The 17,382-nt window shown below is 40.4% G+C and overlaps 1 protein-coding gene across 6 annotated transcripts in view; it reads right to left on the bottom strand.

The window, feature by feature from the left end:
• The window catches only part of LOC126198831 (vascular endothelial growth factor receptor kdr-like), a 609,899-nt gene that overhangs the window by 361,638 nt on the left and 230,879 nt on the right, over nt 1-17,382 (bottom strand). The window contains exon 1 of one of the 6 annotated variants that reach the window (XM_049935409.1): nt 8,389-8,513. The exons of the other annotated variants lie outside the window; for them this stretch is intronic. Coding sequence (XP_049791366.1) covers nt 8,389-8,440 — 52 coding nt within the window. The 5' untranslated portion in view covers nt 8,441-8,513. Of the gene's footprint in view, nt 1-8,388; nt 8,514-17,382 lie in introns of those variants that run through there. 6 annotated transcript variants of the gene reach the window in all.

Genomic DNA, 17,382 nt, shown 5'->3' with positions numbered 1-17,382 from the left:
AAACATGGCTTTTGTTGTTGTTCATCGTATATCCCCCTTTCAAGACACTGTCCATTCCGTTCAACTGTTCTTCCAAGTCCTTTGCTGTCTCTGACAGAATTACGTCATCGGCGATCCTCAAAGTTATTATTTCTTCTCCATGGCTTTTAATTCCTACTCCGAATTTTTCTTTTGTTTCCGTTACTGCTTGCTCAATATACAGATTGAATAACATCAGGGATAGGTTATAGCCCTGTCTCACTCCCTTCCCAATGGACAAGAAGAGAATGGACAAGAAGAGAATAGAAACTTTCGAAATGTGGTGCTATAGAAGAATGCTGAAGATAAGGTGGGTAGATCACGTAACTAATGAGGAGGTATTGAATAGGATTGGGGAGAAGAGAAGTTTGTGGCACAACTTGACTAGAAGAAGGGATCGGTTGGTAGGACATGTTTTGAGGCATCAAGGCATCACAAATTTAGTACTGGAGGGCAGCGTGGAGTGTGGAGAGAGACCAATAGATGACTACACTGAGCAGATTCAGGATGATGTAGGTTGCAGTAGGTACTGGGAGATGAAGAAGCTTGCACAGGATAGAATAGCATGGAGAGCTGCATCAAACCAGTCTCTGGACTGAAGACCACAACAACAACAATTAAGTTGGACCTAAGAAACCGAAATGAGCAGGAAATGAAAAGATTTTGCAACTGTTCTAATTATGCCGGGTGTTACAAAAGCATTCCATAGTTTAAGAGGTGGTAGTGTGGATTGAAAGAAAAAAAAAAGTCCAGTAAGCATGACAAATACATACCCTAAGAGCCATGTGCGCTTATCTTTGTTAATGTAAAACGTCTCTTCTACAAGTTCTTCGTTGTTACTACAGTTAATGTAACGTGCTCGCAATTACATACGATTTGCACACTTGAGCCATCGCTAAAGATCATGTCTGCCATTCCCCGTGTGCAATAAAAGGCTTCTATTACGCCGATAAGTGCGAAGGTGAAACTACAACGTAAAAGCATCTCACAAACGTACCAAAACACAAACTCGTTCCACTATTACCAATATAGACCTATGCACTGCACTTACCATAATTGTGAATACGATTCTGTAACACATTTGTTTAGTGTACGGTGTATCCACATCCTGTACTGTAGGTTGTTCGTAATTGCAAAGAGCTTGCAGTAGAAGAGATATACTTGACTGTATCTAGAATGAGGTAGTGATCACAGCTCCTAAAGTGTGCATTTTAGAGCCAATGTTTACTAGATTTTTTTCCTCGTTTTGGTCCGTACTACCACCTATGAAATTGAATTCTCTACAATCTTAGCAAAAACACTGCCGGTACACGTATTCTACAATCAGAGGTATCAGAACGATTTTAGCTTGTAACTTTAACAACCTGGACTTTCCGGACCAGTGTCCCTTACCTTACATTTATACATTTACCGTTCTTCACCACCCCTGAAAGTTTGTATCATCAAGGGATCATCTTGCACAGGCGGGAGGAAGATCAATTCTTCACTTCCCTTGAAACAGGGATTCTCAGAATTTTAACAATAAACCTCTCCGCAAGGAACAGCCTCTCGTATCGTCTGTCACTGGAGTTCGATGACTATTTCTGCGAACCTCTAACGCTGACTAAACGACCCGGGATAAAATTTTCAGCTCTGCTTTGAATCTTCTCAACCTGTTCATCCTACTCTGTGAGGTTCTTGAAGGGAGAGAAATATTGAAAAAAATGGTCGTACGAGTGGCGCGTAAGCTATAATCTTCGCAGACATTTCCTTGTGAGTCTTCCAGTGTACCTTATTTGTCATGTGTTTCATTTAATTTTTATATCTTCTGCTTTAGATTGTTGCATACAGATTCTTCTATATATTTTACGGGCTTTACTAGTTCCCATGATCGATTCTCAATCATATAACATGGCAATTATGCATTCTTCCGTCCATTTCCAATAAAAGCGTAACATTATGTTGAGCATTTACTGCGAATCCTTGCACCAAGCACCGATATTTTGCATGTCTGGCAGCATTTTTCTTGGAACTGCGACTTCCTTACACCAGCACAACCAGCTTTTCCCGCGTAGCTCCAAAGTAACCGTATCTATCACTGAGACCTTTTTCCAGAGCGTATTTTAACATTTCTTTCGTTAACTTCTTTTCGTTCGCAGTACCCCTAGCAAAATTCTAGTTACCTGCAAATTCGTATGTAAGTTTGAGATTAGCGTACTCAAAAAAGACGAACACGACTGTTTTACATATTTATTATTAGCACAAACATATGAAATGTGAGGTGATATGCTTTAAATTTTGCTAGTGTACAGTGTACAAGAATCAACTTATTGTACAAGTGTACACTATGATGGCGGTGAAAAAGAAAAATTTCGAACACTTTTTCCCGCTGTTAACGGAAAATGTTTTGTCTCCCTGCCTCAGAAATCGCAAAAAGTTGACATCGTCGAAGAAAATCAACGCACCCACTCGCAAAACCTTGGTATGTTGCCAATGACTGTGAGTCTGCACGCACAGCTCAATGCACAAACTACTGCGCGCTCGTCGCTGATTCCTTGTTTTGGGGCCGGAGTTCCCTACTGCCTCTGATATTACCATCAGACAGCTTGTCTCTATCACGAATAGCCAGTGGGCCGTGGTAAAGAAAACTGTTTCTTTCTGTAGAATTACACACGCCTTGACAATATTTGGCCGACTCAGCGCAGGAACTACACTACTGGGCATTAAAATTGCTACACCACGAAGATGACGTCCGACACACGCGAAATTTAACCGACAGGAAGAAGATGCTGTGATATGCAAATAAGCTTTTCAGAGCATTCACATAAGGTTGGCGCCGGTGGCGACACCTACAACGTGCTGACATGACGAAAGTTTCCAACCGATTTCTCATACACAAACACCAGTTGACCGGCGATGCTTGGTGAAACTTTGTTGTGATGCCTCGTGTAAGGAGAAGAAATGCGTACCATCACGTTTCCGACTTTGATAAAGGTCGGATTGCAGCCTATCGCGATTGCGGTTTGTCGTATCGCGACACTGCTGCTCGCAATGGTCGAGATCCAATGACTGTTAGCAGAATATGGAATCGGTGGTTTCAGTAGGGTGATACGGAACGCCGTGTTGGATCCCAACGGCTTCGTATCACTAGCAGTCGAGATGACAGGCATCTTATTCGCATGGCTGTAACGGATCGTGCAGCCACGTCTCGATCCCTGAGTCAGTAGATGGGGACATTTGCAAAACGACAACCATCTGCACGAACAGTTCGACGACGTTTGCAGCAGCATGGACTATCAGCTCGGAGACCATGGCTGCGGTTACCCTTGACGCTGCATCACAGACAGGAGCGCCTGCAATGGTGTACTCAACGACGAACCTGGTTGCACGAATGGCAGAATGTCTCTTTTCGGATGAATCCAGGTTCTGGTTACAGCATCATGATGGTCGCATCCGTGTTTGGCGACATCGCGGTGAACGCACATTGGAAGCGCGTATTTGTCATCGCCATACTATCGTTATCACCCGGCGTGATGGTATGGGGGTGCCATTGGTTACACGTCTCTCACCTCTTGTTCGCATTGACGGCACTGAACAGTGGACGTTACATTTCAGATGTGTTTCTATCCCTGCGAAACTCTACATTTCAGCAGGATAATGCACGACCACATGTTGCAGGTCCTGTACGGGCCTTTCTGGATACAGAAAATGTTCGACTGCTGCCCTGGACAGCACATTCTCCAGATCTCTCACCAACTGAAAACGTCTCGTCAATGGTGGCCGAGCAACTGGCTCGTCACAATACGCCAGTCACTACTCTTGATGAAGTATGGTATCGTGTAGAAGCTGCATGGGCAGCTGTACCTGTACAGGCCATCCAAGCTCTGAGTCAATGCCCAGGCGTATCAAGGCCGTATTTACGGCCAGAGGTGGTTGTTCTGGGTACTGATTTCTCAGGATCTATGCACCCAAATTGCGTGAAAATGTAATCACATGTCAGTTCTAGTATAATATATTTGTCCCATGAATACCCGTTTATCATCTGCATTTCTTCTTGGTGTAGCAATTTTAATGGCCAGTAGTGTATGTCAATGAACAAGCAATAACTCTGAAACGGAAGAGGAAAGCCACTATCTTCGCGATGTGACTAGTTACAGCGATGGCATCACTGCGGACTCAATCATAGCTGACGTCACGATATTGGCCGCCTGGCACGGCGTTCTTATCACTCGTCATTAAACGGGCTTTCAGGCGCCACAAACAGCTTGGATCCATCACTTTTTTCATACCACCTCAGTCAGTTAAAAACCAGGGGCCGATTTCATTTCAAGAGTCTAAAATCAGTTTGATTGAAAATAAATATGAATTTATAAGGGACAGTCGAAAGAACGAGACGGATGGAAAAAAGTGGGCAAACTTTTGTTTCAAAAGCAATCGCCATTACTGTTATCCCCTTGTGAGACAAGGCGGTCAATGCCTTCAGGGACGAATGTTTGTGGTAGCCTGTGAAACAAGGATTGTACCCAGGCGTGCGATTCTTCGTCCGAAGCAAACCGGCGGCCACGAAAGGCTTTCTTCAGGGCTCCAAAAATATCTGAATTGCATGAGGAGAGATCGGGAATGTATGGAAGATGTGGGCACGCTCACATGTTGCCTAGGTTGTTTCGAGTAAGCTGCAGAAGTTTCGCTGGGAAGCCCTTACACGTCCTCCACAGTGTCCCGATCTCTCTCCCACGCGATTTCCGTAATTTTGGAGCTCTGAAGAACTACATTCTTGGCCGTCCATTGGCATGGAACGAAGGCGTGTACGCCTGGGAACAAACTTTGACCCGTAGGCAACTGCTAAAAGTTGTCCATAAAGGAGCCATTGACTGTCTTGTCTCACTGAACAAGCGTCCTATGTGCATCAGCATGCCTCGGTGGCTATGTGTGCGTCAAACTAGGGATCCAAAGCTCTATCGTTCAATCATCGATTGGTACGACTTTTCTGTCACGGCGTTTCTTTTAACTTTGGCAGTGACTTTTAATGTGAAAAATGTCAGTTTACACTGTAGGTCCTCTTGCAACTGTCTAGGTAAGTCAGTTCAAAGGTATGATGCCAAGGGCATCCCACCTTAGGCAGGACTGCGCCGTACTAGCTGGGTCAGCGTACGTTTACTTGTATACCAGTGAACGTAAAGGAAAAGTAACGAACACTGTCACGCAATGTGCGGTGCTTCGCCAGCTTCCTAGTTGCGCACTGGTGATTTACCGGAGAGCCTCTTGCCGAATGGAATGACGCGCTTGTGCTGGAACATCCCGCACACAACAGTCGCTGTCTCTCTTACCTACATATTAACGTGGTTCATAATATAGGCGTAGCTCCGTGCTCACGCCTTATATTCAACGATAATGCTCGAATACTGTTGTATAAGAAATGATTTTCTAGTACGTTGCTGCGCTCTACCAGGAACTGTTGTTTGTATGTAACATGGTTCAAAATGACATTCTTGCTACAGCAACATCAAGTTTAATACAGATGCAGTCTCTGGCACCATGCTTTCTGAATACACATTTCCTTACCACAAAGTAAGTAAATAAATAAATAAATATTAAAATTACTCTCCTGAAGACAAGGATCAGAAGTATGTTTTCGAAATTTTGTTGATACGTTTGTGCGTTCATTTCTCAGTACGATGTAAAGGTAAGTTGAAAGCCAATGTGATAGCGCAGACTTACAGAAGGACCGCCTGCAGATGAGCATAATTCCGGAAGTATTACTGGTATGTCACTGTTTCCAGTTAGCATATGGTTCGTTTAGATGGATGCCACAAAAAGTATGTTCCCGTTAGAGACGAGGACTAGAGTGATACATACCTCAACAAAGCACTTCGTGTCTATACCATGAGTAACCATATCAAGAATTGTGTGGGGAGGGGGCAGGAAGAAAACATGCCACTCAAGCTCAATGGGTGAACTGTAGGGAGTAAAATTCGGCCACGAAAAAGGCCGCTCAAAAATCTCGCGCTCAACTGATTAATATCGTTCGTACTTCTGGAACCCTAGCTTCGATTAACGGAAGAGATACCAAAGATTTGATTATTTTCGGCGCTGGCCAAATACCAATATAGTAGAGGGGTAATCTACCTGGTCTGTTCTGAACAAAACGCAGTGGCGCACTGAATTTTATCAGGTTTTTGTTTCCTCTAAATATTAACCCCCGAGTCAATAAAAGTCGCTGATGATTGTACACAGTCTATGTTGTTATATTTGGACTTCCTATGTGTCGAAGACAATCTTATCATCCTTATATTTCCGCTCCAGCTACTATCGCCACACTTTGTGTAGTATCCCACGGAACCCATATTCCACCACGCCGGGTTATTCATACGCGGAAAGAAAGCGAGGCTAGTGGTGTGTGTCATCGAAAGCTACCTACGTCGCTCCCTCATTTTTTCTTTTTTCCTGTTAATTTTACATACTTGGGCATAACGAGTTAGCACATGTCATCTACGTTAAAACTGAACAGTTTGTGGCATATTTATAACTTAGAGAACGTTCGTGCAACAAATATTATTTCCCGCACAGTTGATGTTGCTCGGAAGTGGCTTACTACTATAAACAATTGGTACAACAATGTACCCCATTGCCGAAACGCTTCTTGCTCATTCAGTTATAGTGTAATATAGCGACTGCAACAGCAAATAATGCTAATTTTTCACCTCTCTATTACCAGTTTATAAGCAAAATTTCTGATGCATAACTACGGTGCTACAAACAGCACACCCCTTTTTTCTGCAAAAGGCGAACAGTTACGAAATACGTTTAGAAGATAAGTTAGCGTTATTCTTAGCTGATACATGTTTAAAGTTGTTAGGAATGTTAGGTTTTGATCATCACAAGCAAGCGCTCCGTTTGAGAAAAGCGGCACAATCCGATCCATATCTGCTCAGCTTTCGTCTTCGGAGAACTCATTACAAAGTAAAAAATCTTATTTCCTACAACTGCAAGTTTGTAGATTCGTCAGTATAATACGTTCATAAAACGTGATAACTACTCTGGACGAGAAAATCTTACTGTGTGAAGGATTTCTCTAGGTAGGGGCTACGCGATTTCGTTTAAGAGATTACATCCAAAATTAAATTTGCTTTCAGGCTGAATTTCATCTGCAATGCCATATTTTCAATTTCGGAACTACCTAGACAAAAGCCCATTCCACGGAGCTCTCGTATCTCCAACAATAACGGCTTACTAGCGAAATAGGTGACAATCACACTGTTCGGGAATGGTGGTTGAGCAACAAGAAAACACCGGCGCTGAAATAAAAATGCTCGTCAAAAAAATATCAGAGCTCTACAAGGAGCTAGATGAGAAACGAAGCTCTTGGCACAGCTGTTCCCGGCAGTTAGAACCGAGTCTAGATAAGGCGCAGGAAGCGGTATCACTTGACGCCGAAGACAAGCACACTATGAAACGCAGCAACAGAACATGAAGGAATAAGTACGCACTTATAAAATCAAATGAAAAACCGTAGCAAATTAGCCATGATGGATTTTTCGTGCCAGACTCTGTGCCGCTTTTCATAAACGTTACGGAAGCGAATGCTGTTTCTCATGGTCTCTTGTTTTTACGATGAGGAAAATGGCAATCGTATATGTTGCCCATCTAATCTTACCTCCAGGACTGAATCACTGAAGAAAACATGGGAGTACATACTATCTTGTCCTGTCCCTAATAAGTCTTCACACGCCTATTATTTACTACTTTTAAGTATTCACTTCATGAAGACATGAACAGCATGTGGTTTCACACCCTACAGTCTACAAAGGCGCTATTTCTGAACACATCCACAAGTTGTGTTACATTAAATCTGTCGTCTTAGTCCGCTGACAAATGAGTAGTTTGATCCCTCACAACAGGCAAGTCTTCATGACAGGAGATACAAATAGTCAAGCAAAAGAATGATGTATACGTTTAACTCAAACCCGTAGAAAATGAAGCATAAACGATCATAACGGAGACAAGAAGTTAAAGGAAAATCACTGTAGGAGCCAAAGGAGGAAAGCAGGGAATGTACGTATTGCAGAAGAGATACTTCGAAATCTGGTAAATGATTTCGTTCTTCTTAAAGTAGCTAAAATAGTTTGACAGAAAAAAATTCCCTCTACTATAAAAGAACACCTCTGTTGCACCATTGACATTAACGAAAATCCTGGTGGAAAGGTGTGCCGATGCTTTAAAAACCAACAAGAGAATGAAATGCTGTAAAACACACACATAAAATAAAACTGCATTACGGCGATTGAAACTACGCCTTTCAGAATAAACTACTTTGTTAATCCACTTTGCAGCACATTTGTCTTACTCTGCGTTCGCAAAAATGTTTATTACTCACAACAACATTGACAGTACCTGTGACTGTAGCTAGCAGCACCAATGTAAACAAACACTTTGACAGGGCCATTGCACGCACATATCACCGCGTCCACTCGTGTCAAATTTTCTCCGCGCAGTGTACGTCGCTTTCGGACTTTCGTATGTCCCCACCACTTTGCGCCAAAGAGTTCAAACGGGAAGCGATACCACCCGTGTTACTGAGTTCGTACGACTTCCACAGCCAATGCGATTATACGTTTCTGAATAATTAAGAAGAAACACAGTCTATTATGTTAGACTGTGGAAGTAGTGTATTTAAATAATCTCAGAACAGTTGGACAATTTGTAGATATGACGTAACAAGGAGCTTTCTCGCTGTCTTAAGTATTGTAACACGCCATGTATTCGTCTTCAGATTGGAGTAATACTTTTCTTTCACTTCCCTAAACGTCCAAAAATTGACATATATTGGAAATGTTATGGGGATGTTCATCGCTTAACAACGAATAAAATGTAATTTCTTTTAGTAGTTATTCAACTGCATGCTTGTAGAAACTACCATCGTCAGACATCGATCGAGAATAACATCGATCACTGCAGGCCGAAAGAATAAAGCGGAGGATTTGAACTTACGTATATTTTGATCGTAGAGATATTAGTATATACCTCCACGGTTGTGATGATATTTTTGCTGTTCTAAAAGCAAACAGACAGGCGAACCATTGATGCTGATGTTTAGTAAAAAATAGGTACAATTATCTTTGGACATAACTCGTCAGATTTTACGAGAATTACACAATGAAATAGCGCCGGTTGGTATTTTTTGCGACCTATGTAAGACCCTTAACTGTCTGGTTTCGCTGATAAATTGAAGTTTTATGGGATTGATGGTATAGCCAACCAATGGATAATGTCGTACCTAACGAAAAGAATGCAGAGAACTGTACTTAGTAGTTCAACCAATATAGCCCAGTGACATAATTCTCTTTTTGCAGTGAACACATAGCGTGTAGTGGTGCAATCACTCTGTTGTAGAAATAATTCAAAAGCCAAGATCGCTTAAACACTGTTTACTGGATAACCGGTTTCAACACACTAAAGGTGCCATCATCGGATCTGAATGTAGATTAACATTATCCAAACGGTTTGTAAATGTTAATCTACATTCAGATCCGATGATGGCACCTTTAGTGTGTCGAAACCGGTTATCCAGTAAACAGTGTTTAAGCGATCTTGGCTTTTGAACTATTTCTACATAATTCTCACTGGGAGAAACACGTACGGGGTTTCCTAAGATTCGATCTTAGGTCCACTATTGTTCCTCATATATGTAAACGATCTTCCGTCTGACATATAAGAAGCAGAATTCGTGTTTTTTTTTGTTTTTTTTTTTTTTTTTGACACTAGTATTTTAATCAATCCAAGCGTGTAAACAGAAACAGAAGGAATGGCAAACAAAGTTCTTAAAAGCGTCATTGACTGGTTTTTTACCAGTGGTCTCACCCTCAATTTTAAAATGACATTAAGTTCAGCACTCTAGGGGTACTAGACCAGTGGCAAGTGTAACTCATGATGCGGAAATAATAAATAGGGTGAAAACTTCAAAATTCTTAGCTATCCACACTGATGAGAATTTAAACTGGAAAAAGCTAGTTTTACAAGTCCTAAAACAACTTAGTTCAGCTGTATTTGTACTTAGAATCATTGCAAATTTTGGAAAGAGAGAAATGAGTTGAGATATTTTGCACAGTTTCAATCAATAATGTCATATGGAATAATGTTCTGTGGCAAGAAAGAAAGTTTTCATTGTGCAAAACGATGTTGCAGGAGTAATCATAGTGTAGACTCTGGGTAAGGAGTTGGTCATTCTGATTACTGCTTCATAGTATATTTATTCCCTCACGAACTTTGTTGTAAATAATCCTCTATGATTCAAAAGGAATAATGCTATACATAATTACAATACCAGAAAGAAACATGACTCATTACTCTACATAAAGGTTGTCTTTAGCACAAAAAGGATGCACAATGTAGCAACAAAAATTTTTGATCACTTATCCAATGACATAAAATGTCTGATAGGCAGCAAAGTAAAACTTGAGAACAAACTGAAATAGTTTCTCCTTGACAACTCCTTCTATTCAGTAGAAGAATTTCCATTAGTTTAAAGTGTAAAAGGTGGTGCATAGTAATTTCTAACTTACACCTGCATAACTTTTTCTTTCTGTAAAATAAATAAATAAAAGTAAAAACAACAACATCTTAGAACTGTTCAAATTGTAATCATTTGTGCAAGTTAATTTGCAATGTGAATGTAAAATGACCCGATCCACATCATGATGATGTGTTGTGCAAAATGATCCATGGAACATGTAACTAACTAACTGGTAAACTGATGTGTGTGATACCAGTACTTCAAGTGGTGCACAGACACAACCATGTTTCTGTTTGCTATATATTACACTTGTGCATGCAGGTTTACTAAATTGTGGATGTCATTACTGTCTGCCCTTCCAAGGAATATGGAACACTTGACACTACAAATTATTATATTTTCAGCATTACTGTTTCGCATAATCCATAGGAAAGATCTACAAAAAGTTTAGTGAGTGTCTCTTGCAGCCAGTCATGTGAAGAGTGTAATGGATGACAAAGTTAATTTCAAATGCAAACTCAAATCACATCTGGTTAATAACTTCTTGTACTCCATAGAAGAAGTTACATACATCTATTTTTAAAATGTGTTTTTGGGGGTGGAGATATTGCACACAGAGTTGACTTCAAATCACCTTTTGTAAAAATGAATATAAGCAAATGCAAGAGTAATGCAGAAGACAATCCTATAAATGGTCAACATGTTGACATGCTTTTCACTGAGCTATTGTATTACATTTGTGAATAAAAAATGACAGGCCTCTCATACAACAAACTGAAATAATAACTGATTCAGTTTTCAAAATGAACAGCTTTGTTCAAGTAACAATAATTTTTGATGTATTGATAATCCAAAATGTTGGGTATATCAATATTTTACCTCTGATAAATTGCCAGTACTAATATCCCTCATTCGATTTATAAAAAATCAGTATGTTGATACTTTAGAAAATTTTGCCAGATATAATTGAGAGTTGTCAGGAAAAGATAATAATGTGTTTCTCATTTAAAGCCATCACTTGCTAACATTTGTTGTTATTGTTTACTTTAGACTACTGAAGCGCTTGAGTGATATTAGCTGTGGGTATTTTGCATTATGCCTGAAGAGCATGATCTAGTAGTTTAAAATACAATCTTCTTGCCCACTATTCACATACATAAGAAAAAAATTACCAGAGCCGTTCATAAATAATGGACAGATGTAAATACAAAAATTGAAATAATGGTCTGCTCTTGTCATGCTTGTGTCCAGAATCAGGCAGCTATTTCACAGCATTTTCCCCATGACCAGAACCTGAGCACCCTTGGGAGAGGGTGAACGTTGATTAGGCCAGAACCTCCGAAGGTGCATAGTGGTTGTTGGTGGTGGATGCTCTCTCCAACTTCTCCTTTTGTAGCCAAGATGTCCTCAACAACTACCCTTGCAATGACTTGGGCCTTCAAAAACACATTTACAATAGAGGGATCAAACCACACAATTGTTTCAGGCAATGGACTTCAGTTTGTGGCATCTGAGTTTAAAAAATCAGCCTTGGATGTTGTCCATACCACTTAACCACTGTTCCTTCCGACCCAGCATTAAACTCAGAAGTGGTATGGCTCATTAGTAAAACTGCTACACAGGTGCTGAATCTGCAATCCAGAGTGGCCACAGGCCACAGTCAACACTGTATTACTATGCTGTATTTGTATTTGTATTTATTTATTTATCCTGTGGATCACATATTGTACAAAGTACACATGATATAGGACAAGTCATTTTTCTTAACAAATATCATTTTAAAAAATGTACACAAAATTGTTCATTGGTGAATATAGTAACTTCACATACAGAGAATACAAACAATTTACATGGGGAACTAAGAAACATGTAGGCAATGTAGTGCTACTTTAAATTTACGCAAATAATCACTGAGATTACAGAATAGTGAAAATGTCAACTGGAAACACAACAGAAGAACAATGTCATTTAAAAACTACATTAAACATGAAATTTACATTGAGATTTCACAGACAATTAAGTTTTAATACCAATAGAATGTGTACTTGTACATTCAAAAAGCGAGTTGAAAAGTTTTGGGAAGTGAAACTGAAACATAGTTGTGTATAGTAGAAATTAGGTTATTATTTTGCCTACAGAATGTTTTACTCTAATCACAGTATTTTACAAAGGAACTTTATAATTTTTCATTTCCAGAAATTCTTGTACTGAATAGAAACAGTGCTTTGTCAGAAATTCCTTTAGTTTATTTTTAAATATTGGATCTGGAGCAGTTTTTATTTGTCCTGGAATTTTATTGTGTAAAACGACACCCAGATGAGTTATATATTTTTGGTACGATGATGTCCTTGAAAAAATTTAATGGATATTAGATTGCCCTCTGGTATAATGAGCGTGTATATCATTGATTTGGATTAATTTGCCTGTTCTTGAGAGGTATTCCCTGGTGAATAGGATTGTTTCTTGAATGAATAAAGATGGGATGCTTAGAACATTAAGTTTTATACATTGACATTTACAGGATTCCAGCTTTTTGAGGCCACAGATTATCCTCAGTGCTCTTTTTTGTAGTTTAAATATATTTGTGCTGTGAGTTGAATTTCCCCAAAAGATGATTCCATAGCGGAGCAATGAGTGGAACTGCGCATGGTATGCTTGCATTAGTGTGGATTTACTTGTAGTAGATTTTAGTATTCGTAGTCCATAGCACAATGATGAGAGTTTCTTTGATAAGTTGCTTATATGTGTGTCCCATTTTAAATTTTGTTGGACCCATAGACCCAAAAATTTTGTTGCATTTACATTTTCAATTTTATCATTATTTAACTTTACTTGGATAGTTTTTGGACTGGATGTGGGAATTAGATGGAAGTTGATACATACAGTTTTCCCACTATTAACAATTAGGCAATTTTTGTTAAACCACTCAGAAAGTTTTTTCATAGAGTTATCTGATATTGTCTGAAGGGATTCAGGGCTAGATCCAGTCAACACTATGCTTGTATCATCAGCAAACAGGATAGTTTTTTGTGGGCTCATACGTTCAACAAGATCATCTATGTAAATGAGGAAAAGTAATGGCCCTAGAACAGAACCCTGGGGAAAACCATATCTTATTGTTCTTTCGTCCGAGAGGAAAACTGTGTTATTTATTTTATTCTGTACATTAATATCGTATTGAATTGATACCTTCTGTCTTCTTTCCAATTTAGCAAGCAGTATTTTATGATCTAGTACGTCAAAGGCTTTAGAGAGATCTAAGAAGATATCTGCAGCTATATTATGTTGGTCAATTGATTTCAGTATGTGGTCCAACAGTTCAAAAATTGCTGTCTGGGTGGATAAAGATTTACTAAAACCATGTTGTTGAATGCTGATTGGTGCGTGGTTTTTTATGAAATTTATAAACCTGTCATAAAAAAGTTTTTCCAGGATTTTTGAAAAGATGCTTAATATGGATAATGGTCTATAATTGGATACTAAATCAGGGGAACCTTTCTTTAGTAATGGTGAGACTTTAGCTATTTTGAGAGCATCTGGAAAAATGCCAGTTTTTAATGATTGGTTGTAGATGGTTGATAATGGCTTTACTATATGGGGAGCACACACTTTTAATATGAGGTCAGATACTTAGTCTTCCACATTTGGGTTCACCCGTTTGGTTGTACCTTGGGGTGGACCCCAGGTAGGTTTATAGGCTATAGGGGTGCCAATAGTTTAAAGTGATGAGGCCAGAAAAAGTTTGTTTACCAATGTAACCATTTGTGGCTGTGACAACAGGTCACCACCACACCTTCTAACAGTGCCATATCCGATTATCTCACACATGCCCGAGACAAAAAATCGCCCTTGCTTCGATTTATACAGTGGCACAATCTCCACCTTCATACTAGTCCAGTTTCATAACAAGCCACAGGAGGCAAGCCTGCGGAGACCGAGCCACCTCCCAGACTGCACTATGACCTATATCTCTCAACGTGCCTGCTGAACTCGTGGAGGTGGGCCACAGGGCTGACTGCCCAGAAAATCTTGCTGTTCTTAAACAAGGTATTTGTCACCATCCCTGTTTCTCTTGATGGCAGAGCCATTGGCTGGATTATCAGCATCTCCAGCACTTATTTGGCACAGGGAAAAGTGCCGTCCATGGCATTTCTGTCCCTAAGTACTGGTTAAAAAGAGGAGAAATATTGTATCCTCATCTGGCAGCCATGAAGATACAGAGATACTTGACCTACTGCTGCCGGCCGGGGTGGCTGAGCGGTTCTAGGCGCTCATTAGTGGGACCCGTATTCTGTTGATTATGGACTTGAATTTGAACACTGCTTTGCAGAACTTTCATTCAGCATGTATAGTGAACAATGTTTGTATCTTTTGAGATAAACATGTGTGTGTGTTTATTTTAATCATTCTTGTCATGCTTTTAATTTACATGTCTTTTATACGAGAGATGCCATTCTACATTTTAAAGACTCATTATTCTCTCCAAACTGTCATGGTTACCACACTTCAGGGACCTGAAAGCCAGGATCCAGAAGACACTGGACATCTTAAAGTGCCTTATCCACAGATCCACTGGTGTTCATGTAATCACAGCTAGATTATGGAGTATGGATCAGTGAATCCATGTTATCTGAAGATCATTGATGCGATCCAACATGAGGGGATTAGGCTGATGATAGGTGCTTATTGGACCAGCCCCATGCCCAGTCTCTTGCTGAGGCTGGGGAACTGCCACTTACCATCCAGTGGAAGTGCCTCATGGTGCAATGCATTTTTTCCAACTGTCCATGAGCAATAAAGCCGTTTGGGATCTAAGTGCAGCGTTTGCTAAAGTCACTTGGGGTGCAAAATAAGTACAGCCCCAATTCCAAGGTTTTAGCTGCCTACCACCCTGATTACTGCATAGGCCCATAGTAATTTTAGATTTGAAGTGTAGGAGGGGCTGACACCCGGCATACATTGTTAATACATTATTTTATGACATTTTAACTGAGCACCACAACTCTGTAGCTGTATTTACGGATGTTATATAAGTAAGAGATAACAATCACCATATTACATAGTACTGGTTAGATGAGTGCATAATTAGAATCACAATTAACAATTATGAATTTTTGACAGTTTGAATACAGGAATTGTTACTGTAAAGTGGGGTTACTATTCTTACAGATGCAGAATTCTGTTAGCAATACACTTTTTGATAAAAAGTTAGAGAAATACATTTCATAAACAATTAGTACAGAAAAAAGTGAATTCACATTTTAATTACACAGTGAATCTTTTACATAAGTTTCACAGATTAATTCAGTCAAATGTTTCATAAAACTGTGTAAATATCTTAAAGTTAATTTAAAGTTGTTACAGTGCTTTCTAGAACTTTCCAAAATCAATTTTTTATACAAAGAATAATAATTTTAATATCTCATGGTATATATTTAGAATATTACAATTGCAAACTGATAAAACATCAAAACTATGAACCTCAAAAAGTTCCTGTGAACTATATATCAGGATTTATATTAAATATAAGGATCGAATAGCGTACTAGTCTGTACCATTACAATACCTTTAACTGTACTGCTAGGTGATCTGTGCAGACCTATTACAGTATGGGAAACAGGAATACAGATAACTGTATACACAACAAACTGTCCCCATAAATGCTTATACATACATATATTTCAGCACAAAGAAAGATAGATGTGTACCACTGTACAAGGTACAAAGGCTGACTGGAATATTAGCATGGCAGCTTGTCAGAGCAGTTAGAGTTCAAAGACCATGCTTTACGTGGTCAATGTGGCCTATCAATGCCACACAGCCCCCACCCCCCCGCAGTATGGAGTACGGCCTGTGAGGCCTGAGGGGAGGTCATGTGGGTGTTGACGTTGGAGTGAGTAGGGCGACGAGGTGGCAGGCACACGACTGGAAGCTCCATCTCAGTGAGGGCGGCGTGCGAAGGCGTGGTGGCGGGCTGCAGGCCCACATTGTAAACAGACAGCCAGCGGGGACGGATGACGTGTTGGCCGGCCTGGGAGTAGAGGTGTGGGGAGGGGTGAGGCATGCGTGCATGCCTGCCCCTAATGCAGATTGAGCCATCCGAGGAGATGAACTCACAAACTCCTGATGGATTGCACTCTCAGGGGAGGGACAGGCCATGCACTATCTTGACATCTAGTTCCTCATTGAGTGTCGAGTCTACAGTGTCTGTAAAGAGCACAAGCACAGGGCCATCGAAAGCAACACATCGTCATCGTGGTTAGATGGTATATTGCAGCGCAAGTTGAAAGTCAGGGAGCAAGTCTCTCCAGAAGATAAAACATGATCAAAACCTGCACATGGAGTTGATGACGACATGCTTGAGAAACCCGCAAACTGTGGTGACAAATCATCAGAAGGAGAAGACCCTACCATAGGATGAGCTAACACATTATCGGGCTCAGCAATGGAAAATTCGTCTGGATGGTCTGACTGGGATGGCAGAGGGGTGTCGGAGTCCATGAAAGCAGGCTTGAGCCTGTGTAGCAAAACGGTCTGCGGGCTATCTTTAACCATAATGTTGAACGTTGTCTCGCCCCTCCGGAGTACTTAAAAGGGGCCGAGATATGAGGGCTGCAGGGGTTCTGAATCATCCCGGAGATAATGTGGGAGCATGTGTTGAGTGCGGTTGGCATGTAAGTGTCTGGCAGGGTATGACTGACAGGCGGGTGTAGCCGTGCGTGTCTAAAGTGGGTGCGCATTCTACTAATAAAGTCTGGGGAAGTGGGGAAATCCTCAGGTGCTTATGGCAGGATAAGTTCCCCAGGTAGAACCGGGTTCTCGCTGAAAACGAATTCAGAGATGGTTCCCTGTAAGTCAGGTTTATAGGTCGAACG

This window comes from Schistocerca nitens, chromosome 8 (genome assembly GCF_023898315.1).
Source record: "Schistocerca nitens isolate TAMUIC-IGC-003100 chromosome 8, iqSchNite1.1, whole genome shotgun sequence".
Classification (NCBI taxonomy): Eukaryota; Metazoa; Arthropoda; class Insecta; order Orthoptera; family Acrididae; genus Schistocerca; species Schistocerca nitens.
This window is presented reverse-complemented; position numbering and strand designations above follow the sequence as displayed.